General features: G+C 39.3%; 4 protein-coding genes across 5 annotated transcripts; 2 read left to right on the top strand and 2 right to left on the bottom strand.

The window, feature by feature from the left end:
- Window positions 1-629: 629 nt before the first annotated feature.
- LOC147518627 (uncharacterized) lies at window positions 630-3,050 on the bottom strand. 2 transcript variants are annotated; one of them, XM_086590433.1, is made up of 5 exons: window positions 2,781-3,050; window positions 2,706-2,729; window positions 1,514-1,640; window positions 1,299-1,398; window positions 630-934 (listed from the first exon to the last, which is right to left on the bottom strand). In XM_086590433.1, the coding sequence occupies exons 1-5, from the start codon at window positions 2,905-2,907 to the stop codon at window positions 902-904; spliced, it is 411 nt and encodes a 136-aa protein (XP_086446559.1). In that variant the 5' UTR covers window positions 2,908-3,050; the 3' UTR covers window positions 630-901. The 2 variants fall into 2 exon arrangements, with proteins under 2 accessions (XP_086446559.1, XP_086446560.1); XM_086590434.1 differs by having other exon boundaries at window positions 2,706-3,021.
- Window positions 3,051-3,736: 686 nt separating this feature from the next.
- Window positions 3,737-6,035, top strand: LOC147518626 (putative aquaporin NIP-type). Its single transcript, XM_086594797.1, has 5 exons — window positions 3,737-4,001; window positions 4,300-4,524; window positions 4,777-4,974; window positions 5,138-5,199; window positions 5,669-6,035. Exons 1-5 carry the CDS (start codon window positions 3,894-3,896, stop codon window positions 5,880-5,882), a joined length of 807 nt encoding a protein of 268 aa, XP_086450923.1. The 5' UTR covers window positions 3,737-3,893; the 3' UTR covers window positions 5,883-6,035.
- Window positions 6,036-10,572: 4,537 nt separating this feature from the next.
- On the top strand, window positions 10,573-11,400 carry LOC147518625 (uncharacterized). Its single transcript, XM_086593966.1, has one exon. The coding sequence runs from the start codon at window positions 10,573-10,575 to the stop codon at window positions 11,398-11,400; it is 828 nt and encodes a 275-aa protein (XP_086450092.1).
- A 2,822-nt stretch (window positions 11,401-14,222) lies between these two features.
- LOC147518624 (protein LIGHT-DEPENDENT SHORT HYPOCOTYLS 10-like) lies at window positions 14,223-17,193 on the bottom strand. Its single transcript, XM_086590432.1, has 2 exons — window positions 16,448-17,193; window positions 14,223-14,426 (listed from the first exon to the last, which is right to left on the bottom strand). Coding segments are annotated over exons 1-2 (525 nt in total). The 5' UTR covers window positions 16,972-17,193; the 3' UTR covers window positions 14,223-14,425.
- Between the last annotated feature and the right edge of the window lie 10,027 nt (window positions 17,194-27,220).

Here is a 27,220-nt window from a genome sequence, read left to right as displayed (position 1 = left end):
CTTTGTATTGAGTTCATTTGGGTCATTTGCTGCAATCTGCAATGATTAGGGTTTTCTCTTCCAAAGTTCTTGGTTTCTGCGTAATACATTATAATGAGAGATTGAGAGCCTGTAGTAGTAATTCGTAAATGGTGAACTAAACTAGTTAGTTTGAACGTTAAAGTCATTCACAATGCAAGTATAAAACTGCAGCTAAGGAACTGTGAGAACTGTCATAGTAACTGTTTTTGTCGGCAAACAATTGTCATGGGAGAAACATAAACACTAGAATCCTAAGTTGTAGAAATCAGAACGGGGATGAATCTGTAAAGCTGACCAGTTTGATGAAGATCTAAATAGGCATGGTCCTTCAGAAATGAAATGCAGTTCCAGCAGTAGAAATCTCTCTTTACTGCTTAGTATACTCCCAACCATTGCAGCCAGGTTGCGAGGTAAATAAAACATGAGGTTAAACTGTTTATGAACAGAATTGCCGCAGAAAAATGCATCTATGCTAGGCCGTATGATGTACAACCCTTAGCCCCTTTGTGTCAGCTCATGATCTCACCTTTCTTTCTTTGTACTTTTTTTCTCGTCTTCGATAGAGCAAACATGCATATCATCACTTCATCAGTCAAGGGAACAAACACTTGTAAAAACCTTTCTTTAAAAATAGAAAGACTGTTTGCTTCAGACTTTTACAAACAAAAATTAAGAGGTTAAGCTTATTGTTCACTAATTGTTGTACTAGTGGAATTAGTTACTAAGACAGTTGGTAAGGATGATAAACTTTGCTCGGGTTCTGTGTCAACAATGGAAGAAGAAAATGGCTTGACTGACGACCATAGTGATTCTGGCCTTTCTAATGCAATTCTTTTGCACAAGGCATCGCAATTGTTGATGACTTCCGTCAGTCTTCCTTTCAATTCACCAACCTCAACCTGCAACGGTTGAACTGCACAAAGTATGTGATATAAGGTTACAAATGGTTGGCGCAATTGCTATTTGGAAGATGGCATTGCCGTTCTACGTAGATCCATGAAACCACAAGGCCATGTTATCAAACCATTTGATATGCTTTCTAAATTGCAAAATGTAAGGCCGAAATAAGTTAAATGCTGATCTTTGATGAAGATCTTAAACACAAAGATCATCCCAGCGTTACATTCAACAGATTTAATGTGGGTTAAAAAAAACATTTCATGACCATTTTTAGATATGGCAATGATCATGATGCTGAGGATTATGACAATCAGCTCTAAAATCAGTTTGAGGGTATGTGTTTATACTTTATAATAGTAAGTTGAAGGAATCATAACCTCTCCATTACTGCATGGGCAACAAATCTTTCCCAAGTCACCCCATAAAATTGTTTGAGAATTCCCACACTGATTACAATAGCTGATGAAACCATAGTGCCTGTGCGAAACATGGATAAGAAGATATGTTACATACACATATTTCTGCGTGAGCAAGTGTCGATTGAACTTAATAACTTAATTATTTGGAAAATGTATCATAACTTCATGATTACCTGTTTTCAGGAAGCTTCCCCCGATTAACTAGGAGCATGACTCTGAACACAGGTCCATGGTATGAATAGTATGAAAAAAGAGGTGAGACATGGTAGCCCAACACAGAAGCATCTCGTACAGCCCCACCTATAAGCATGCGCAAACCAACCTCATTCAAATATGGCATAGGGCGAACATAAGCTCCATATGAAGCTAAAGAACTAGAGAAAGAAAAAAATTCTTATAAACTTCATAGATGAAACTGTATTAGCATCTCATACACATCAATGAATATTTCTGAGGAAAAGCTGTCAAACAGTCATATATGAGCCATTGTAACCGTTGTTAATAAATTATTATCCAATGATTCAATCCACTTCAATATGTAACTTAAGAATTTTTTTTGAAGGCTTTGCATGCAGAACTTCTGAAGTGTTTATATCTACAATAGTGTGGGAGTGGGCATTGATAGATAAGTCCCAACCAATAAGTATGATTTCGAATGGGTGACTATAACCATCTAATATGTAGGGTTCCTTTTTTTCTTCCAACCAACTTTCTTTGTTATATAAGATACTTAGATGGAAGTTTTATCACAAGCCTATGTCCTCACTGATCTTCTCGTCCTTATGAATAGTCAATTGAAGGTATTTCTATTTTCTAGTCAGTTAACATTTGTAAAGACATAATACCGAGGTTCTTTCCTACTATAAATCACTCTACAGTCTTATATATTTTACACATTCAGGTCCAACTTATTTTGGACACATCTACTCTAAAGCAGCCCTCAAAGAATCTGATTATGCATTTCCTTATTCTTATGAACTATACTACTCCCAAATGACCCCTTCTTAAATTATAGTCCAAAATTCTATACACATGAACTCAAACTGTCAAGAAGTGTATCCTTTATGTTCATGGTAAGTTGGATACACTAGTCACACCTCCATGACTCCATCACGCATTTCAACATATCAACTAGGAGCTTAATTCTTTCCAATAACACAACAAATCTCGCTAGGGGTGGGAATTGGCCTCAATTTGGGTGAAGCAGCTACAGAGAACGCTTTCAAAGCTAGATACGATTTCAGGGTACCAATTATACAAAGAGGTCTCTTATACAACAGTTACATACGACTTTAATTAAACAAAAGAACAAAATAGCTCAATGTTTGGAAGTACTTCAATTGTAAATAATTCTTCAAAACTTACTAGTGAGGCCTATGTCCACCAGAAGAATACCCATCCGTGGACGTTACATACAGCAATCCATCAAGCTTCAAATAATCATAAGCAGACCTAAAGAAAGAAGAATTGCTCCCAAAAGAATCAATATCAATAAGATAAAAAAAATCCCTTTTTTAAGTAACACTCTGCCATAACCCGATTCGCATCCGAATGTGTCACCACCCATCTCTCCTCACTTTCCAAAACTCCACCCCCATTTTCAAAATTCGATAAAATAGTCCCTCTACATTCCTGATTAGCATGAGTGAGTGAGGAGAAGAAGATGGTCGTGGGTTAGGTCAGTAGATTATGAGGTAGTGAGGAAGAAGAAAGAGGATCTAATTTGTGAATGAAATGACGATTATACCCCCCACTTGTTTTTTATTTGGGCCATTTGTTTTTAGCTGTTAGATCTTTTGAGACTTAGATAAGATATGAAGGACAAAAAAGGGTGTGAGATAAGAGTGGCACAATAAGAGTGCAAAAATTCTTTAGCAACACACAAAATGAACCGAAACTTGTGAACACAATGATGTGGCACTCATCAAGCAGGGGGTGCGTGTGTATTTCTCAAAGAAGTACTGCAAATCAAGGTCTCTCTGCTTGCCACGTCATTGTGTTCACAAATTCGATTCAAAGTGTGTGTTGCTGTAGAAACACTCTTGAGTTTTACATTTATATGAAATAACGTAAACAAATTCCTAAAATGTAACAATTTTATTAGTATATATTAATACTATAAGGTCCCATATTCGAACTTCGTTTAGGCCCGATTGCCTTTGAGCCGCCCCTGATTGTGGTATCCATTACTTGCGTGGAGTCAGCATCTTTGATAACGGTATATAGTTTAGTTAACAGCCACCTCTATTTTGGTTTACCTATGTTTAGTTCGATATCCAATGATAAGCCATGTAAAATGGGAAAATAATTCCTATGAATCTGCCTAACCTTTGACTCCATGTCATAAAAACAATTGGCAGAACACGATATATAGAATCTAAATAAAGCAAAATCCTATCTTCTTAATTGTGTGCTGCCCGTTGAATAAGTAAGAAACTACAAGCATAATCCTGTTTTGTGTTGGCAAGAATTCCTCAATCAAAACGTCGTTACAGAGAAAAGCGTGTGGCTTTTGTGTAACTTATTTCTAATCGTGATAATTCAGACAACACCATGAAAGACGATGAAATTGTTGAAATGACCAAGATAGAAAATGGTGTAGGTACTTCTGCCAAAGGGGACTTCTGTTCTTCTCCAGACGTGGTTAAATTCACGCAGAAGGTAATCTTTAAGTGTTACACAGAATGACAGAAACGCTAAAGAGGAGGCACAAAGATGCCCTTTAGAATACAAGGCTTTGCAGATTCAGGACAAGTTATTTTGATCCTGGAGGCATGAGTAAGAGGGGCATCACGATGCTTCTTCTTAGGCGGGTAGCTTTAATTCTCGTGTCCACATTACATTATCTATGCAATGTGATTGTTGAATGTACTGGTGCTAATTTGGAACAACTTCATTAATAGTTGACAAATGATAATAAATTTGACTCAATTTCATTGTTTCTTTTGGTGAAACTTAGATAATTGCAGAGGTCTTAGGGACCTACTTTGTGATATTCTGCGGATGTGGATCTGTGGCCGTTAACAAAATATATGGTGGAACAATCACATTTCCTGGAATTTGCGTGGTATGGGGTTTGATTGTTATGGTTATGGTGTACTCTGTTGGTCATATCTCAGGCGCTCATTTCAATCCGGCTGTTACCATTACTATGGCAATTTTTCGACAGTTCAAATTTAAGGATGTGAGTATAATATTTTATACACAATTTTTCGACAGTTCCAATTCAGCAATTCTGTATTTCACACGATAATAAAGGGCTGGGCTACGCTGTTTAAGAAATTCCATCAAATTGTTTAAACTTACGACTTCAGTTAACTAACATAAGTCTAATATTCTATGATCAGTTTTCGCATTTTAAAGTGTTTGGATTAAGGATATAACTCATCAATAAAATATATTTTACTGTACTCGGACACATTTGTACAATATGCAGGTGATTCCTTATATTCTGGCTCAGCTATTAGGATCAACTCTTGCTAGTGGCACACTTTGCCTCATATTTGATGTTGAGATGAAGCATTATTTTGGAACAATTCCAGTCGGACCCAACCTTCGATCTTTTGTCCTGGAAATCATCATCACTTTTCTCTTGATGTTTGTCGTCTCAGGCGTTGCTACTGATAATAGAGCGGTTTGCAACTCCATATATTTCATTCACTCTTGCCTTCTTTTAAATTTACCATACTATTCTTGTTATGAGCATGCTCCTACATATGCAAAAAATACTTAATTAAAAACCGATTTGCCTAACAAGTGAAAATATGAACCTAACATTTTGACTTGTGACTTTGCAGATTGGAGAGTTGGCAGGAATCGCCGTCGGAATGACAATATTGTTAGCTGTGTTGGTTGCTGGGTAATTTCGATCTATCTCCTAATCTGAAGTCTTTGAAATTTTGAATGCCTAAATCGTGTCACGTCAGTGTACAATTGCTCGCACATACACATAACATATACACACTAATACGCTATTGTACTATAACTGTAATTTCTATTAAATAGAATCTTAGGAAAAAAAATAAAATAAAATAAAAATGTCAGTTCATCTATCTATAAAGCAAGAAAACTTGCTCATTCCTTGAATGTAAGACTTTTTACCTTTACTATTGCGAAGGTACATATTTCAAAATCTTGATGCATTATTTTGATTAGGACAGATGTGCAAATCAAGATGTAATGATAGGTAGACCCTGTTAGGCAAGGTTGCTAAGCAATAAAGAATTAGCAAAAGTACTTGGATAAAATATATTATTTACATATTTTTCGTCCTATTTCTTGATAGACCCTCAAAGAAAAATGCATTTGAACAAAAGAATTTATTGCAGACCTATTTCTGGAGCATCTATGAACCCTGCAAGAAGTCTTGGGCCGGCTATTGTCATGCACCAGTATAAAGGAATCTGGGTTTACATCACAGGACCAATCATTGGTGCAGTCCTAGGCGGTTTTGCCTATAGCTTAATCAGATTTACGGACAAGCCACTCCGCGAGTTAACTAAGAGCGGGTCTTTCTTAAAGAGCATGGAAAGAACCAGTTAGTTTGGGCAGATTAACGATATCACTGTCTCAAGTGGGTAGTTGTTTCATTATGTATGTAATGAAGCAAATATTCGAATAAATTTATAACTATTTAGTATCATGAACTTTCATTTTTTTTTTCCCTAATTGGTATCCGAACTTTTTTCTCGCCTATTACTACTACGTACTCTCAATTTGCTATAATTTAGTACCTCAGTTAGCCGTCTCAATCTATTTGATTTTCATAATGGCAAGTAGAGTTTTTAACTATTTAGTACTACAAACTTTTTTCTCGCCTATCAATACTAGGGATGGGAATTTGGCCCTAATGACCCTAAGCCCTTACAAAGTATAGGACAGAGCCGGCCCAGTCCTAATGCCTTTTAAGGCAGGGTCAGGGATAAAGTTCTAAAACATAAGCCCAATCCTAATTCAGTCCTCATTAGCCCGACTCTAACCAAGCCTTAGTTATAGTTTCACTATAAATGCACATACCATAACTGTCCAACTCTTTGTTAAATATTTTTATTTAAAATAACATTGTCATTTGTAATTTATCACTTATAGTAGGGGTATTTATACTAACTTGTCTTAAACAAATTCCTAGAGCAGTTCCTTCTACTCCAAGAACCACCAATCCTCCCAGGACCAATTCTGACACAAACTCATCCCAAGTAATTGCTCCTAGAGTGAATTCTTCTGTTTGGCAGCAAGTTGGACCTCGTAGTGCTTCCATTGTAAATAGCACTCAAGTAACGGAAGTTCTTTGCCTTTAACCACCCATGACCGCTTCTTCTATACTAGTCCATGCTGCTCTTGAGGAAACTCAAGCAATCCCTTTGATTGACCCACAACCTCTGCATCAAGAACCTATTGCTCCAGCAATTGTTGATTTACCGCTAGCGATCACAAAAGAGCATAATCAAGGGATTTCAATAGTGGTGGACTTAAATAATCCTTTCTCTGTCCTAGAAGATACAGAAAATGACATACCTCCTGAGGGCAACCTAACGGACATTGTCCCTTACACTAGTACTGATGTCCCACCTCGTGAGACTATTGAAGATCCCGTTGTATTAGAGAATCAATATGTAGATGAGCACTTGATTTACAACGAGATTGAGGACATACAAACTGAGGAATCAATGGATACCTCCCTAGTCTTCTTTGATCATTTGGTGAAGGAAAAGACAATTCCCAATGTCAATTTTGTCCCACTCACCAGGAATCAGAAACAGCTCAACCAAAAAGCTTCCAAATCAGTGGCAAATGGGCCCCTACTCCAATCACAACAGCAGCAAAATCCTTCGAGTTCACGAGGGAGAGGGAGAGCCAGTGGGACTAGTAAGGGAAGAAAGTAACTTTACCTAAACTCCAATAAAATGTCTAAGCTAGGAATATGGAATGTTAGGAGAATAAATGAGGTAGCAAAAGCCAGAGAAGTCAATAAAGTGCGATTAGAGAACAAATTATGCATTATGGGCTTGCTAGAAACAAAAGTCAGAATAGATAAATTTGATAACATCAGAGGTCTCTGCTGCCCCTTTTGGTCTTATTTGAACAACTACAATGAAGATCCATCCGGTCGAATATGGATATGTTGGGACTCAAGCTTCATTCGTATTGAACACATCAAAAGCACAGCCCAAATGATCCACTGTGAGGTAACTATTCTACCTACAAATCAGATTTTCCTTCTTTCAGTTATTTATGCAAGTAACTCCAGTAATGAAAGAAAACTCTTATGGCATGATCTCATTTCACTAAGCAATACAATAAACCATCCATGGAGTGTGAGTGGAGATTTCAACAGCATCCTTACATCCTCTGAACGGCTTGGTAGTGACCTAGTTCAACCTAGAGAACTCACAGATTTTTCAAACTGTGTCAATACCATTGGCCTCGTAGACTTACAGTTTTATGGTAGTTATTTCATATGGACTAACAATGCAGTTGGTACAACAAGGAGATGCTCAAAAATAGACAGATGTCTTGTGAATGTCTACTGGAATAGTCTATTCCCTGCTTCAGAGGCTGAATTTACTCCCCAAGGAGTCTCCGATCACACCCCGATGATCCTAACATGGTACACTGCCACTAAACACTCATATCCTTTCAGATTTTGCAACGCATGGCCTCTCCATGCCACTTTCATGTCTACAGTTGAAGCAGAGTGGAAGCAATCTTTTGTTGGCAGTCCTATCTTTATACTTGTCTCTAAGCTCAAGCATTTAAAGGGTGTTCTCAAAACTTCGTCCAAAAAGCACTTCTCTGACATCTCAAAAAGAACTGAGAATGCACGCCTGAAGCTCTTTGATACTCAAAGATTACTCAATCTCAACCAAGGCAACTCTCTGCTTATTGTGCAAGAAAAACAAGAAAAGAAGGTGTACTCCACTTTTCTAGAGATGGAATATGAGGATATTAAACACAGAGCTAATTGTCAATGGCTCCATGAAGCTGATAGATGTACATCATTCTTTCACAACATTGTGAAAGAAAGGAGAATGAGGAACAAAATCTGGTCTGTTACTGACAACAATGGTACTAAGATTTCTGAACACTCAAAAGTTGTGATTCATATTCTCTCCCACTATGAGAATTTATTAGGGATGACTTCTAATGTCAATATTGAAGTTATTGAAGAACTTCATGTCAGAAACACTGTGGATAACAACTCTGTTGTCTTACTTAAGGGAGATGTAACGGCTGAAGAAATCAAAGATTCACTCTTCTCTATGGATAATGCCAAAGCACCAGGACCCGATGGTTATAATCCTTACTTCTTCAAGGCTTGCTGGTCTACTGTAGGAGAAGATTTTGTGAGGGCCATCTCTTTTGTGTTCGCATCCAACACGTTACCCTCTGGCATCAACTCCACTTTTATCAACTTGGTTCCCAAAGTACCCAATGCCTCTAAAGTCAATGATTTCAGGCCTATTGCTATATGCAACACCACTTACAAATGTGTGGCCAAGATCATTGCTAACAGACTTAAGCCTCTTATGAGCTCTTTGGTGGACACAAATCAATCTGCATTCATCGCGGGCAGATCCATCCAAGATAATTTACTCATTTCTCATGAATTGTTACGGAATTACACAAGGAAGCATACTTCTCCTCGCTGCACTCTCAAGGTCGACATAAGCAAAGCTTTTGACACTGTCAAATGGTTGGCCCTTGAAGCTATGATGCAGAAACTTCTCTTCCCTCCAAAGCTCACCTGCTGGATCAGACTTTGCTTCTCCACACCACGCTTTTCTGTTATCATCAATGGCAAACCGGAGGGTTACTTTCATGGCAAAAGAGGTCTTCGTCAGGGCGACCCCTTATTGCCATACCTATTTGTTCTTATCATGGAGGCACTGAGCTGCTTATTAAGGATGAATATGAGAAACAATACCATTAAACCTCATCCAAAATGCAAGAAAACTGGAGTTATAAGCTTATGTTTTGCGGATGACTTGCTTTTGTTCTTCAAAGGTGACTATCACTCATCTGAAGCAGTGATGGAGACTCTGAGTATATTTGTCAGATGCTCTGGTCTCCTTATGAATAAGCAAAAGACTACTCGATCTGCTCATAGGAGGTCTATCTGACAATGATAGCTTTCTTCTCGCAAACTCTCTCGGTATTAATCAAGCAACACTGCCCATTACTTATCTTGGCCTCCCTCTCACCCCCACTAGCTAGGCTTGGAATCCGAGATTGCCAACCTCTTATTGAGAGAATAACTGCTAGAATTCAAGATTGGAAAGCTCGGTGCCTCTCACATGTTGGAAGACTTCAGCTCATTCACTCTGTTCTCTCCTCCTTTCATATATACTGGGCTCGAACCTTTGTACTCCCTATGACTGTCCTTGAGCATGTCACTAAGTTATGCAATAAGTTCCTTTGGAATGGCCCTTCTATGGGTAACAAAATGCACCATGCAAGTAGTTCTATAACCACTCTCAAGAAAAAAGAAGGTGGCCTTGTAATCTTGAACCTGAAAATTTGGAATCAGGCTGCTTACTGTGGCCTTATCTTCAAAGTTGTAACAAAGGGCGAAAGTTTATGGGTGCAATGGACATGGGCTCAACACATTAAGAATAAATTCTTTTGGACGATGCAAGTCCCAAAAGATTGTTCCTAGGTTTGGAGGAACATTTTAGAATCTCGAGCTACTGCTAGAAAATTCATTAGACACTCAATTGCTAATGGAGATGATACCTTCCTATGGCATGACGTATGGTGCTCTGAGACCCCTCTCTTCGAAAATCTGGAAGCAAAGAGCTTAATCCATCTCCCTGATGATTCAAGAGTTAGTACATTGATTTCTAATGGTGCTTGGAATGACATCGTGCTCAACCTGCCGTCATCAACTCTCAAAAGCTTGATACTTAGCACTGAGATCAATAACTACCTTTCTCATGATATGGTAGTATGGACCCCAGACTCTACAGGCAAGTTTTCTTCCAAATCTGCTTATAATGCGCTTAGGGCTCCAAGGGAGAGGATGCGATGGTATAGTCTTGTATGGGGAAAGTATGTACTGCCTCAACATTCTTTTACAGCTTGGCAACTGTTTGTGAGCAACTTACCCACTCAAGATAGACTTATACAAAAGAAGGTACTTCATACGTCAACATGTTACTTTTGCAACAACGCCAGAGAGAACTCTTTTCACCTCTTCTTTGAGTGCAGCTATACCAAACACATTTGGAGGAACATGAAGCAACTCCTAAGAATTAGGACTCATTCTCACAGCCCAAATGATGAATGGATTGAACTTCTTATGATCTGCGGCAAGAAAACCTTGAGTGCTGAAATCATCAAAGTATTCACATGTGCCACTATCAGTCATGTGTGGCAAGAAAGAAATAATAGGAGATTCAACAACTCTGCTCAGCCATGGAGGGCAGTCAAGAACAAGCTTATTAGTGAGACAGTCACATACCTCCAAGGTCAGATCACTTCAGTTCATGCCATTATTCAAGACAGAATACTCATTGATCGCCTTGGTATCCTTGTGGACTACAAAACCAAGTTACCAAAACAATGTATTTGGCTGAAGCCAGATGAAGGGGTTACCAAATTAAATACAGATGGATTTGTCACTGACACCAGTTGTGGTACGGGAGGAGTTGCTAGGAACTTTCGGGGAGAAGTTCTATTTGCATTTGCAGGTGCTAACGGAAGAAAATCAGTCTTATTTCAAGAGTTGTCTGCCATTTTGCAAGGAATTCACAATTGTTTAGAAATGAACCTCACTAAGATTCTAGTTGCCTCAGATTCTTTCGGGGCAATAAACATCCTACTGGGTAGGGAACCACCTCCATGGTATTGTCAGAATGTTGTCAATGCTATTAGCATTCTTACTAGGAGATGTACTAGTATCATCTTTAATCATGTTTTCAGGGAAACAAATCGGGTTGCAGACCATTTGGCTTCTCTAGAAACTGAACACACTTGTATGTACTTTGTACCTCCTCTAAGCTTTCTACTTACCTCTTATGTTGAGGAGGACAAGAATGGAACTACCTATCTCAGATTCTAATGCAGGTCCCAGGGTATGCCTAACCCTAAAAAAAAACTTATTCAAAAAAAAAACTTGTCTTATATAAGAAAAACTTGTAAACCTAATTGTATCTATCTCACAACTCATAACTCCCCATCTAACCTAGCCACCAAAAAGAATAATGAACACTAGCCTAATGAAAAATAGATTGACGTCAGTTTAAGCTAATTCCAAACTCTTATTTGTCTTTGTGTTTTTCAATGTTAAATGTAATTTTGGTAAGGTTTGAGTACAAGAAATAATAGATTTAAGTCAATGAAAGTTCCTTCCTAAATGTGTCGTGTGTATTTTAACTGTAATTTTGAAATACAAGTATGAGTCTCTATGTACTTCAATTCATTGGATTGTGGACGTGTATTTTAAATTGTTGGACTTATTAGAGATTATTACTAGATTGGTTGTTATTCCATTTCAAACTAGTGGGACTTTGAGTTTGTAGATCTTTGTAGATATAAATAAGTTTTAAAATTGATGCAGTAATAATTAAAAACATACAGGCCCCAACCTAAAGCCCTTAAAGAGGGCTTAGGGTAGGGTATGAGCTTGAGATTTAGACTTATAACCCGACTCAACCCTATGCTGACTTTAGGGCTAGGCTGGCCTGACCCTAATATCTAAAGGGCTTTAAATGTTTAGGCTCGACCCGTTTCCCACCCCTAATCAGTACCATGAACTTTCAATTAATTACGATTTGATACATTTAGATATTTATCTTACCATAATGTCCATTCTTATTTTATTTTATTTTTCTAATATGCAACTAAGTGTATCTTCTTCATCCACCCCTGCCACCGCCTCCACTTCCGTCGCCACTAAGCAAAACTATTTTTTATCTAAAAGAAGGTCGGGTGGTGGAAGAAAAAGGTATATAATCACCATCGGATTCACTCTATTGGGACCAGTGTTCGTGATTCCGAACGAAACCTCGGAATTCCGCCCAATATTTTAGTTTTTCAAAAAACCGGAATTCAAAATATAAAGTCGAAATATTGATTATTTTGAAATCAATCGAAATTCTGAATATGATAAGGGTCGAAATTTGATGAATTTCGGTTTTTGAATTTGTCGGAATTCCGAAATCCCAAATTATGACTGGGACATGTTAGATGAATTAGTAACTTAAGTGAGGGAGTGTCATCAATTTGGAAACTCAAGACATAAGGATATTTTGGCAATATAAATGTACTAAGGTGCCAAATCGTAAGCAAATTGAAAGTACGTTGTACTAGCTAATAGGCGAGAAAAAAAGTTCGTGTACTATTTAGAAAAAAATGGGAAAGTTTGTGGTACTGAATAGTTAAAAACTCTTAATCACGTGATGAGCTCGCCATTATAGAAATCAAGCAAATTGAGATGGCAAGTGAACTGAGGTATTAAATTGAAGCAAATTGAGAGTACGAGATACTAATAGATGAGAAAAAAAGTTCGGGTATTATTTAGGAAAAAAAATGAAGTTTGTGATACTAAATAGTTATAAATACTATTAGAATTGACAGTAAGACACAGGTTAAAATTAAAACAGTTAACACCATTTCTCATTCACCTGAAAAAGACGTGGAAAATTAAAAAAATTATTGTAATTTTGCTGCTATATATGTTTTTTCAATTTCTTTGTTTGTCGAATTGTAATTGTGATCCATCACTGATTCATTCACTGTGACGTTGTATCTGTTGCATTACCAGGAAAGGCAATGTACATACTGAATTTTCATTGTGTTATTTTGAGAGGATTGAGGAATGAAGCGGCCAGAAAACATATGTTCACATTAATTGGTCTTCTTTTGGTTCCAAATGACAAGAAGAAAATGAATATTCACCTATTCTAAGTTAAATATGCTTACATAAAAAAGGATGATCTTGGACACACCCATAAAAGCACTCCCATACTCCATAACTAACTAAAACTTTTGTTATACCCAATAACCGTCTCAATCCAATAATATCTCACAAATTAATTTAGAGTATTTCAAAAAAAAAAAAAAAAAAAAAAAAAATACCGACTTTTTTGTTGGTAATCTTTTTCTAGAGGCTTTGGCCGGGTTCATATACCGTTTCAGATTTCAAACAAACAGACTTGACTATAGCTTTATCATCTGCCCAGCCTCGCAATGTATAAATGCAACACAGTACAAAAACTTTGAAACAAATGTCATATTATGACTTGGATTTATTTTTACTCTGAAGCTGATATAGCTTAAACTAGTTCACGAGTTCATGATATTATTCTTTAAAATGGATTAGTGAAAATAAACCCTTGTATGGTGTAATTACGGTTATATTCGTTGAAGCATCAAAAGGTTTTCATATATAAGATATAAATGACTTATTTTGTTTTGGCTACGCCTAATAAAAAAAGAGTAATTTAGAAACATAAATGTGTCTAAAAAAGTTATTTATTTATTTTAAACTTGGGGTACGGGAGTGTTTTTATGGGTGCGTCCAAAATCACCCCATAAAATATTGTGATGCATGTGTTGTTGCATGTAAAATGTAGCAGTTGGGATAATTAACAGAGATAAGGAAGAGGGGCTATCATAGTATCATGATCAACACATCATAAATATAATTCTAGCTGTCCATAACTTAGGAATCTTAATCACCTTGATTACAATTGCTGAGAAAAGATAGTACATATAAGACGATCTTGACTTATAAAATATGCAGTCGATCTACTCAATATACAACACAATTTTACATTAAATTATAACTAAATCTGGCGAAATGATCATCTCAGTGACTTTAAGTCAGTGGAAACTTGATACAGTGCAGTTTTGAAGTCACTTAGAAACAAACCTGGAATGTTAGCAGAAGACATTAAGAATGACAAAAGTCGCAAAGTGCTAACAAAAGTTCTTCTTAGCGAGCCGAATGCTAATTAAAAGAACGCTTTAGAGGGTTTCACCAGTAGTCCAGCAATGTCGTCTAACGCCATTCTGACAAATTGAGATCGAATATATATAGATATAGATATAGATATATCTGGAGCCTTTTTCGTCTCCATAGATCTGCACAGCAAAATTCGGAGCAATTAGATATTTACAACCATTTTTATTTCCTTAGCGTCCAAGTTCCATTTTTACTTGAGGGATCGAATCTATTATCTATAGATAATATGTATAATGAAAACCTTTTTGACAGTAATTTTCTCTATTCTAACCAGGTACAGTCTGCAAACCATAAAGCCAACATATAGTATAATGTGGTCATGTTGTAAAATTGGACTTCATAAGCATTCTAATTAAACACATCTGTGGAGTCATGGCACTGAAGATCGATCACTACGCTATTTTTTCTGTTTTAATTTGTCAAGAGCTGATGATAAAAACATATATATACAAACCATACAGCCCTTTTTGTAGAAGGAATCTGTGTATGAATATATAAATTAAGGAAATGCTTGAAGCAGAATTATACACATTACACACAACAGGATGGAGTGTTCACTGTGGGAAACGAATCAGTGATATATATATATCCAATTCCAAGAAAGAAGCTTGCTAAAGATCGTGAAAAAAATGTAAATATCATATGCCTAATAAATATCTAGCTAGGGGGTTTTAATTTGTTACTTACATCGAAAAGCAACGGAAAAGTAGCTTACAAGTTCTTGCAGCAGAATCCTAGTTCTTGAAATAAAACCTGCAACGTGGGACTAGGATTCTGCTTCAAGAACTTGTAAGCTACTTTTCCGTTGCTTTTTGATGTAAGTAACAAATTAAAACCCTCCAGCTAACTGGATACACAGCTTTTTTAGGGATTGTGGAATGTTTTGCTTAGTCTCTTAGTCTTTAACAATAAAACTTTGTGAAATGATGAATTTAAGCACCCTTTTCGTTATCCCAATAACGCAGCTGTATTATCAACTAACAAACTAAATATTAACTAACAAACTAAATATTTTGGTCTGCAATGTGCAAGTCCGCTTTTGGAGTGTGCGTGTCATTTCCGTATGCATATATATATATATATATTGGTCTGGCAGTCTGGCACAATACGTACTGCTAAACCAAGAGGATGAATGTATAGTACTGAAAAATTACATATATATGTTTCATACTTCCACATATATATAACCTTAACTAAATGTATCAAATGTACTGAAAAATTACATATATATGCCTCCAATACCTTTATCAATTGTCGTCAAGATCGAAGTTAAAACGCAAAAATAATTAACTGTATGTTACCAAACAAAATACTTGTAGAGCAATCATGTGTTAAATTCAAATCAATATAGCATGGCTCTGGTGTAAGTCATGTAACTACTTCAAAATACGTATAAGATTTCCGATTACACTTAATATACATGACTAGGATGACTTTGTTTTATAGTGATAAAGTCCATATGAAAAGCATCGATCCAAACACTTTTCTAATGATCAGCTAATGTATGAAGAATTTGTAGATGCCATCCATGGGAAGCACAAAATCGTGCAGAATCCCAAAAGAGCCAAAATATGGAAAAAGTAACAAATGTACTTAAGCATATATATATATTATATTTGGCAACCATATATCAGTGGTTTTGCATGAATAGAGGAGAAGATATTCGATCACTGTAGCTATTAAGATCATGGCCTTAATGGTGGGAAGGGTGAAAGCTAGGTGTCAAAAATAAAGTTCACTTATGTAATAGTACTTCTATCTACATACAAAATTCCTTCTTCACAATCTCCAAAGCAACTCTGCAAATTAGGGTTTGGTTGACTGTAAACTCGGTCAGTAGGCTTTCCTATAAAAGAAGGCAATAAACAAAGTGCTACAGTGAACTCTAGGTGTTTCTACTTAATGAAAACACGCCTTACTAGTGTCCTTTCATTTAACCAATTTGATCAAATATAAGACCCAGACCAGTAAGCAATTTAGTTCAGATTATGACTGTAGTCAAATGTATACAGTACACTAGTACTTCCCTAATTCCCACTATTTATCCTTTGATTTCATCAAGAACCAGCTAGTAATGTGTTTTAAGTACTTAAAATCGCGTACTACAAACTATAAATATAATATTGTATAACAAATTTACCACTGGTTTTCCAGGACACGACTTTGCGAGGACTGCATGGTAGCCTTTATTTCTTCATCCATCTTAATTGTGTTCCTCCTCTTCTTTTTCTTCTTATATGGAATCCCTCTTGCTTTAGCTTGACACTCCTTAACCTCGCGCAAATAAACGCGAATAGCACCACTTCCAAAAGGGTTTGTCTCTTGAGATCCACCATTCTCTTCATAAGCCGCTCGAAGGCGTCCAATAAGCGCATCAAGACTACCCCAAGCTTGCCTAAGTGGGCAAGTACATGGTGCAGGTGGCTCAGGCTGTCCAAAGAAAACACACCCTTGTACATGAACTTTAGTTTTACCGAACTGATCGAGATATCGAAGAAATTCAAGTACATGGTTGTAACTACACTGTGATAGTTGAACAGGAGGCCTTTGGTTCTTTAAGTACTGCCCAAAGGTGTTCCAGTCTCTTCGTTTCTGCGATTCGTATCGACTAAGTGGCGCCGATGTCGAGCCCATTACAAGTTCTTTTCCACGCTCATTCGACATCGATCACCGCTAAAACTGAGAATTATTGTAGATCATTTTTGGGCTAATGAAGCAAGAAATATGGACGGAAGTAAAGGAATGGTTGTCTAAATGGAGAAAGGTGAAGATCACATCGTGGGCCTAGTGAGGAGACAGGCTATGGGCCCTATGAATGTGCTTTTGTTCACATTTTCTTCTTCCTCATGTTTGTTTCTCATTTCAATAATAATTCTACTGCCTTTCAATCTTCCTTACAATTTTTAATATCATTTTCCCATCTAAACGTAATCATTTCCATTTTGATCAAGTATAATTACCATGTGGTACTATCTACCAAGATTCATCGGACCAATTAGGTTGCACATTATTTTGCTAGAGTTCTATCGAATTTCTTCTTAGTTTTCTATTCTATTTGAGCCGAAGGTAATGAATTAAAACAGATCGACTTATATATGGATCTTATGATTGCAATGAATTTTCTCAATTATGTGAGCTATGGGGTTCAACCTCGGCTGCATTCATCGTGCGCTATAGTTTTTTATGACAATGATAAAAAGGTGATAATATATGTAACTTTTGAAATGAATAAAACAGAACTGTTTACAAGTCAACAGGTGAATAGGTAGGCACATAGATCGAATTGCATAAATTAGATTCTAAGGAGATCTTCTGTCCAAAAGATTTTGTTAAACTATAATTTAGGCCACCACTACCATCACTAAGTAATGCACTTTATTACTAAATGTTATCCATCGTTCCATCCGTACGTAATGTTTGTGATGTTGGTCTATACAATTGTCCTTCTCATGGCTTTAGTAAAAAATTTACCTGAGGCAATAACACTATGTTGGATTTGTTGTCCCATTAGGAATGCTATATGCACTTCCATGGAGACAGGCATCATCAAATTTTATCACATGTAAAACGTAACAAAAACAACTAAAAGAAATATGGAAGAACTTTAGAAAAAAAAAAAGAATATAGGGGTATAGTATGGGATGTATAGTATGGGATGGGATGTATAGTACAGTATGCCTTAAGCCTATCTACTATACTGGTGTTTTATAGACCCTGCCGTGTACTTACATCTGATCTAAGAATTAAAATCTAAGTCAATATCAATAAACAAAATCGGGTTTACGACGCGTCCTTACATAATTTAGAAGTGACAATCATCCATACAATATATATATATATATATATATATATATAAGGGATGCATAGTGTAAAGGAGCGTTTTTCCCTTCCATATATAGGAAGAAGAAGAAGGGGTTTGGATTTGGAAAAGACCGAGTTCGCTAAGGAGCGAGCTGCCTACGTATCTTCTTTTGATTCTGGGGGGAGAGAAGAATCAAGTCTCACGTAGTTCATATAGGTGGTATTTATAGGCATAAGAGAGTATTGATCTTTCAGACACGTGTATTCTCTTGTACATATGTAGGGTGGAGATTACGAATGAGTGTTAGGTTGGTTCTGCTAGGAAAGCAGTGATCATTGGGAGGGGGTGCGGTAGTTCATAATTCCCGGTGATTGGAAGTACAGGTAAGGCTTTGGTAATGATTATCCTTGGATTAGGGAAAACATCTTTATTCGAATCGTTCTGCTCTAGGCCGTTCGGTCTTCTTTGAAACGTTCTTGAGCGAGCTAAAGTGTACCACCTACATGAAGCGAGTTGCTCGCGAGTCGATCTTGGAGGACGATGTCTTGAGTACGCTGCAATCTCTACTCATGCTTAACGCGTGCTTAATATTCTTTAATGAGAATATTAGTCCCTTATACAGCCCCCTCTCAGTAGATTGTGCGGTCCATTGAAGCGATCTGCTGAGAGAAAACGGCAATACGTGTTGAGCATGAGTGGAAGAGTGGCTGGTGTACGTGGAGCGACTGGCCTGTCATAAAGTGCAAGTTGTGTTGTATGACGATTTGGTGAAAAACAAAAGTTGTCACGTGGTTAGCACGTGACAGAATCATAGCAGTTGGTAGAGAAACGTGTCGCCGCATTTTCCGAAATCGTGAAAAGACAGGTCCTCGAGCCACGTGTGTAGGCTAAGGCGTAGGTTGTAATCATAACTCCTTGCTAACTGAACGGGCAGTTGCACAAAATCAAATTTGGGACAACTGAAAAGCTATTTTCTGTTCTCTTCTTCAGGAAAATCGCAAGCTAGGGTTTCTCAGGTGAGTGTTTTTGCTGTGCTGCCTTTCCGTTTTTCATTTTCTTTCATCTTAGTCAAGTGCTATGTGTTTTAGTATATAAGTTGGTGTTAGGTTTTATTGTTTAAGCTTGGGTATTTGGTAAGGAGAAAACATAAAAATGTCTGACTCTGATGATACTCGTTCTGAAGAGGTTCAAGAGGTCTCTTTAAGTTGTGGTGAGTATGATGATGATAAGGAAGAGTCCATGAGTCTTGAGAATCAATCTGAGCATGGTGAGGAAGTTAGGGGAAATGAGGGTAGTGTACGATCTGGCTCTGTTGGTGCTGTGGCTAGCACGTCAGGTCGTAGTGAGGGGTCGTCTTCTAGTGGGTTGCCCTTAGGACGGTGGATCGGCTTGCAGCGAGTGCGTTCCCCAAACTGAGGGCAGCTTATGGGATAAACATACCAGACCTGGAGATATACGAACCAAGGTCAATGAAAATGTGCGTAGTGAAGAATACAACCCGCTGAACGGTGGGGTAATAATCTGTGAGGGCCAGCTGAGAGCGCATATGCAAATACCGCTTCGGCCGGTTTTGCGCTTTTCTAGCTCATTGTTGGAAGTCCCCTTGTCAGTTTGTTGGTAACACCTGGCGGCTGTTCAAGGTGTTCGACCTGTTGAATGCAAGTGGCGAATACCACATATGGGTATCTGATATTACTGAGCACTTCGTTGTAAGGTGATCTGGTAATTTCAACTTTTGCTTGCAAACGATGACGACGCATTCTGGTGTGATTGACGGTGTAAGCAACGAGGCTTGGACAAAGAGGCCATTACTGCTAGTTGGCAACTACTGTGCTAGCGGATGTAGGCTGCAAACTAGAATTTGCAATATCTCTGGTGGGTGTGAGTGTCTTGTGCATGTCGTTTTAATGGGTGAGTTACTATTACCTTAACTGACTTGTGTCTTTGCTCTGTTTGTAAATTTTTATGTCAAAACATGAACTGATCGGGGGAGATAGAGAGGTTCGCGCGGTTGACTCGAGCGCAGAAACAAGCGAAGCTGCCAGAAGTAGCTCACTTCTTTGTAGAAAAGGGGGGTCTAGCGATCCGGGAGAAAAGAAGGGTTCAGAAGGATCGAGCTCGTGGTCAAGCTAGGAGGGAAGTGATGGAGAAGCGCGCAAGTGACTTGGTAACCAGGGAGGATAGAAATCGGGGTCGTGGTAGTTCCAGATGACCCACAGGAGGTGCTGGTGCCTTAGGAGCAGGTGGGTCAAGTTGGCGACCTGAGGGTGGGTCGATTGATGCTCCTGTAGAGCTGGAGACGGTGGTCTTCAACCCTCGTGTAAGGAGTAGGTCGTCGAAGAGGAAGGCCGACGTGTCGGAGCAAGACGCTGTAAGGGTTGCCAAAGCTGTGAGGCATGCTCTGGGGGAGAGTTCCAAAGACGGGGTGGTTCGGTGGTGGCCAAATTGGTGGTACTGCCACTCATAAGACTCGGCGAGACCCGAGCAAGTTCTGGATCTGGCTACTTTTGGAGCTAGGCCGAGCTCATCTCCTGTGGTGCGAGAGCCTAGTCTGCTGGTGAAGGCGAAGGGTTCCCACAAGGCGAGTGGGAAGTCAACTATGCCTACTGATGATGTGGAGGCCCAACTTGTGTACTTGGACGACAATGGGGTGCAGCGCACTGTGAAGCGAACTGATTGCAGCTTCAGGTCGAGTAAGGTATCGGCTTGTTTGCTTGAACATATAGCTCTGGATGGCAACCGTAATGAGCTGGATGAGAGGGGCTTGGCGGATAACCTAAAGCGGATGGAAATCGCTCAATGTCTGGTACGTGAGATTGTCTCACTTGAACTTATTTGTTCGTTTATGAAACTTGTTGCGAACTGATTATCAGTATATGTGTGCGACTACAACTTGTGAGTGGATTTCAAAAGCTGAAGGAGATTGCTCAGTTCGCTGAGACCGATAGGGAAACGGTGGTGAAGCTGACCGAGGAGCTAAAGAATGTTCAGGGCACTGCTAAGATGGAATGCGAGGAGCTTGAAGACCTGAAGAAAACACACCAAGCTCTTAGCTTGGCGAAGATGCTGAAGGATACTGAGGCGGAAGATCTGAAGCTGAAACTACAAGGTGCTGAAGAAAACGTTAATGCAGTGATTGTGGAAATTGGTAGGCTGAATGAGTACGTTCTGCACTGCAAGGGAGTTGCTCAAGACGCTACTAAAGCTTATGATGAGCTGGACGCTGACTTTGTTGAGTTAGAGGCTGATTATAAAGCTTTGAAAGAGGCGCATTAACGCGGGACTCCTCGCTCCTCAATGGTACAGGTTCAGGGAGATACTAGTGGTGCACCTATTTCTTCCATCGTTGCTCCGGAGGTCGATGTGCCTCACACTGAAATTGTTGTGGCTGATGTACTTATGAGCTTAGATTTGGATGGTGTATCAATAGTGGTCGAGGGGAAAGAAGCTGAAGTTGAAGACTCGCTGGTGGCCGGAGGTTTGGTTGACATGCCTGGAACTAGCGAGTTGTGATATAGGGCTATTGATTTGAATGGTTGTCAACTATGATACAATAGAACTGGTGTCCCGGGGTAACCTGGGCAGTTCACTTTTCTTTTTTTTCTGTTTGGTAAGATTGGATGACCATATGATGATGAATGTTAGTTAGCCGAGCTGGATTTCCTGAGTAGACTCAGCAGCTCGGCTGAAATGTGAACTGCGTTTGGGCCGGCCCTAGCAGCTCGCTTTTTGTTTATATGCTATGCTTAGTATTTGCTTCTTTGCTTTGTATGACTCTTATATGGTTGAATGTATGAATGTAGATAGTCCTATATCTGTGTAGCTGCGTAGACGACTTCTTGTGATATTAGTTGCCTTGAATTAACTTGCGATCATTGAATGAGTGTCCTGTCCGTAATAGGTCCTTTAGCGTTGTAGGTCGCATGTAACGCGGGTTGGTGACTCGAGAGGAGTTGCGAAGATAGTAGGTCATAGGTCGAGTTCTTTGTTCTAGAGAGTTGAAACAGTTTTGCATGTGCGTGATACGTGTAGGCAAGTGAGCGGTTAGATATATGCAATGATGGCTGCCAGGTGGCCTGACAATTGGCGTCTCGATGTAATTATGATGTACCTAGGGAAGATACGTTATTACACAATAAGTAACACCATTCGTAGAAGAGCAAAGGCATTTGTTCCCATTTGCTTTTCCTATTGCTGCATTTCCTCTTCTTCAAACTGTGCTGCTTCATCTTCTTCGCTGCTTATTCAGGTACGTCTGTCTTCCTTTTTTAGCTACAACTTTTGAACAAAAACTGGTGTTTTGGTTGTTAAGTCGCGTAATGTCATTCTCGTTCGTAGATTACGCGATGGCCAGGTGCCGCAAATATACGAGGGGAGAAGGAAGTTTGAGGGAGACCTCTCCTCTGATAATGGAAGAAATGGAATTCCATCCCCATGTGCATGGTGATCGTGGTAAAAGAAAGGTTGTTGTTGTAGAGACCAAAGGCAACAAGCGACCTAGGAGATCAGGTCGCTCGACTGGTGGCGTTGTATTCAGGTCGCCCCGATGAGTGGCTGATACTGATCAGCATGTTGAGGAACGTAGCGACCTAGGGCAAGGTCATCACGTCGCTGGTGAGAGTTCGTCTCCCCGTTTCGGAGACGTGGGGAGTGAATTCTACTACATGGGGAAGACGGGGAAGAACCGTGCTGTGAAACGCTCTGACTGCAGCTTCCACTCGACACCCATAGCGACCAGTCTTCTGAAGAGGATCGTGTTGGATGGTGATAAAACTGAGGTGGAGGATGAAGATATGGAGACGCTGTTGGGGACCATGGACATGGCTGCTTGTTTGGTAAGCTCTTCATGCGTTATGTTTTTGTTTTTGTTACTTGGGCAATTGTAACTTTAGTATTAGACCTGTAGTTTTTTGCAGGGTATGACAAATTGAAGAACGCTGTGCAACACGCCGATACTGACGCTAACCCACACGTCGAGTTAGGATGTATGCGAGCTACGTGGGGAGTTGACAAGAAGAAACTGGAGGTGATGACCAAGAAGTGTCGTGATGCTGCTGATGAGAACGCTATGTTGGTTACCGCTATGACTGACCTGCAAGGGGAGTTGGCTAAAGTGACTGAGTATGCCAAACAATGCCAGAGGGTGGCGCGCAAGGCGCAAGATGCGTATACCATGGCCTGTGTCCAATATGCTGAGCTGGACGAGAAGTATCACCAGCTGAAAAAGGTGAGTGACAGCAGGAAACAGGGTTCAGGTATGCGCGTGGTGCTAAGATCTGCTAGGCACACCCCTTCGACTAGCGCTGCCCCGAAAGATAAGCATGTTGTGGCTGATTCTTGATTGTGAAGTCTCCTCTTGTCATTGTCAGTTGTTGAAAATTTATGAATATTTTGTAAGTTCTCCTCTCTTATATGAGAGTTAACAATAGAGCTGTGTCTTCAGGCTTATCTGAGCAGTTCCCCATTTTGAAACCGAGAACTAGTTTCCACGAAAGTGGCAGTTCGATGTTTTGTTAAATTGTAAGACGTACCGATCTGGATTGGGTAGACCCAGCAAATCGGTGGAAGTGACTTCTTGGCGTTGGCCGAGTATTTCTATTGAGCATGTATGGAATGCCTATTTCTGCTTGAATGCTTATAGTTAGTACCCTGTTTATGATGCTTATGGTATGAGATGGCGAAGGAGCCTGAGGTTTAGCTTAAAGAAGCGTTGCGCTAATAGTTATCGCTTTCCTTTGTGGTTATTACGTTATGATGTAAGGCTCACTGAGAGCATTCTCATCAATCTGAGCTTATCATTAGTAGTTTGCCATTAGGTGGGTTGGGAAGGCGCTGGAGCCTGTAAGCTCAAGAGAGCATTCTGCTCACGGAGAGCGTGTTGGCTTATGAAGGCGTATTGCTTACTGGGAGTGTTCTCACTGAGTCGATCCTAGAAGTGTAGGCCTTCAACTAGCGAGACTCGGAGAGGCTGTAGAGCCTGTAAACTCAAGAGAGCGTTCTGCTCATGGAGAGTGTGTTAGCTTATGAAAGCGTATTGCTCACTGAGAGCGTTCTCACTAAGTCGATCCTAGAAGTATAGGTCCTCGACTAGCGAGACTCGGAGAGGCTGTAGAGCCTGTAAGCTCAAGAGAGCGTTCTGCTCACGGAGAGCATGTTAGCTTATGAAAGCGTATTGCTCACTGAGAGCATTCTCACTAAGTCGATCCTAGAAGTATAGGTCCTCAATTAGCGAGACTCGGAGAGGCTATAAAGCTTGTAAGCTCAAGAGAGCGTTCTGCTCACGGAGAGCGTGTTAGCTTATGAAAGCGTATTGCTCACTGAGAGCATTCTCGCTAAGTCGATCCTAGAAGCATAGGTCCTCGATTAGCGAGACTCGGAGAGGCTGTAGAGCATGTAAGCTCAAGAGAGCGTTCTGCTCACGGAGAGCGTGTTAGCTTATGAAAGCATATTGCTCACTGAGAGCGTTCTCACTAAGTCGATCCTAGAAGTATAGGTCCTCGATTAGCGAGACTCGGAAAGGCTGTAGAGCCTGTAAGCTCAAGAGAGCGCTCTAACTTCGGAAAGCGTCGATAGTGTAAGTGAACTGGTGGTGCTTGTGGTGCGAATTGCGTGACTTGCCATTGCAAGTAAATGGAGTAAATTGTAATAACAAACATAAGTAAAATAACTTTGCATTTACAGCAAAAGAAAACATGAGATATACAACAATGTAATTTTATTGATAAAACTTCTTCAACAAGTAAGTCTTCCAAGGTCATGGTAATAATTTCCCTTCTTGAGTCTTTACCCAGTATGCTCCATTACCTACAACGCATTCCACTATGTATGGGCCTTCCCATGTTGGTGCTAGCTTGGAGTCATCTTGAGTTTTTTTTCAGAACTAGATCACCGTGTTAAAAGGCTCGAGGATGCACTCGCTTGTTGTAGGACTTCTTCAGAATTTGCTGATAGGATGATATTCTGATGGCGGCTAGGTCGCGCCATTCTTCCAGCATATCAACCTCTCGTGCTAAGACGGAGTCATTGCCTCCCGACTCAATAAGTTCTGACCGAGTAGTAGTGACAGTCAGTTCGGTGGAAATAACGGCTTCTGTGCCATAACACAAGGAGAATGACGATTCGCCTGTACTTGAGCGAGCTGTGGTGCGATGAACCCACAAAATGTTCTCTAATTGATTTGGCCATTGGCTTTTGTTCTTCTCAATTGTTTTCTTTAAATTTTCTAAGATTGCTTTGTTGCTGGCTTCAGCTTGACCATTACTCTGCGCGTACTGGGGGGTGGAAAATGCATGAACTATTTTCCACTTGGCCAGAAATTCTTTAACAGTTTTGCCTTTGAATTGGGAGTCATTGTCCATCACCAGTGTGTGCGGTAATCCAAATCTGGTGATGATATGAGTCCAGATGAAGTTTCTAACATGTGACTCTTTGAAATTTGCTAGTGGAATAGGTTCGACCCATTTAGTGAAATAATCGGTTGCAGCTAAGACGAAACAGAAGCAGGTGCTTTTCTATGGGATGAATGGTCCCATGATGTCCATGCCCCACATGTGAAATGGCCAAGGGCTCGCAATGTTAATCAACTCACGAGCTGGTTGTATGATGTTATGGCTAAAGGTCTAGCATTTGACATACTTGAGTACATATGCTTTGGCGTCGATCTGCATGCGAGGCCAAAAGTATCCCTGGGAGATCGCTTTATGAGCCAAAGAGCGACCTTCCGCATGGTTTCCACACTCTCCTTCATAAATCTTAGCAAAAATTAGTTGGCCTTGTTTTGGGCTTATGCACCTCAAGTAAGGGCTGATGAGCACCCAAAAGTGTATTATGAAACCCCATTGAGACATATAAATTTGGTTCATTATGTGTTTAATAATCATGAAATAAATATGTTTTCATACTTTTGCAGGTATTTGCAAAGAAACATGGAAATATTGGTTAAACTCCGCAATAAAGCACGAGGAACGGCAGATATATGAATTCTCCCAAATCCACGAGAAGCATCAAACTTCCAAAGCTCCTACCTCTCGAACCAGACTCGAATGCGACAAGAGAGTCTCCGACAATCGTATGCATTTAACTCTACGATAAAGCGGGAAGTTGTAAACCGCCCAAAATACCGGATCGCCATCGATCGCACATGGACCCACTATCATGGGGGCCACAAGATTGATGAGTCATCAATCATGGAGCATGTCAAGACAAAGATAACAAATTATTGGTGCAAAGTTGACACCTTATATGTAATAAATTAGATTAGGTGTTAATAAAAAAAAAGGCAAAGGTGTCACTTTGTTTTAATGTGGTAGATAAAATGAATCAATGTGGTTTGATAATTCACGTGGGAGGAAATGAGATTTCTCTCAAATGGAGAAGAAATTAGACAAATGTGGGGACACTCCATTTACTCCCTTGACTTATTTTCCTCACATGACATTATTTTAGTTCCTTAGTGAAAAGGAGAAGTTAGTTTTTAGTTATTATTGAAAAAGCTTGTAATAGTTTTAATGGAGGAACACTTGTTCTTCTAGAAAATAATAGAAGTGAGTTTGGTTGTTGATATTTCTTCTCTCTCTCTCTCTCTCTCTCTCTTTCTCTTTTGTGTTTTTCTTAGTTCATACATCCTTGTCCCAAGGATCATGAGCTAACTTCCCTTTGGGGAGTTAATCTAACTCATGTGAGGGTAAACCAATTGTTGTTGGTTTGGTAGGTTTAGGAAGAACAACTAACTCTACATCCTACCCCAAAATGGTAGTTGGTGTAGAGTTTAGTTAGGAATCAAGCAATGAGCTTAGAGATAAGTCATTGTTTGGTTTCACTTGCTAGCATGTATGAGCTCTTTAGTGAGCCATGCATGCTAGGGATCAAATCTATTTTTCCGTTAGGGACTTGTCTATGAGTCTAGGAAGAATCAAAACCTTTTTCAAATCAACACTAATGATAGTTTCACATGAGGAGGATTAACTCTCCAACTTCTCTTTCAAATTTATATTTCGGTATTATGAGCATGTTTTCATTGTTAATGTTTTTATTAATGTTTGTGTAGGAAGGAAAAATTTAACATTTATATTATATCCTTACTCCTTAATTTCCCTATATTGTAACATCTAA

The sequence above is a fragment of the Coptis chinensis genome, chromosome 2 (assembly GCF_015680905.1).
Source record: "Coptis chinensis isolate HL-2020 chromosome 2, ASM1568090v1, whole genome shotgun sequence".
Lineage (NCBI taxonomy): Eukaryota > Viridiplantae > Streptophyta > Magnoliopsida > Ranunculales > Ranunculaceae > Coptis > Coptis chinensis.
The sequence above is the reverse complement of the archived record's forward strand: the minus strand, read 5'-3'. Positions and strand labels throughout refer to the sequence as shown.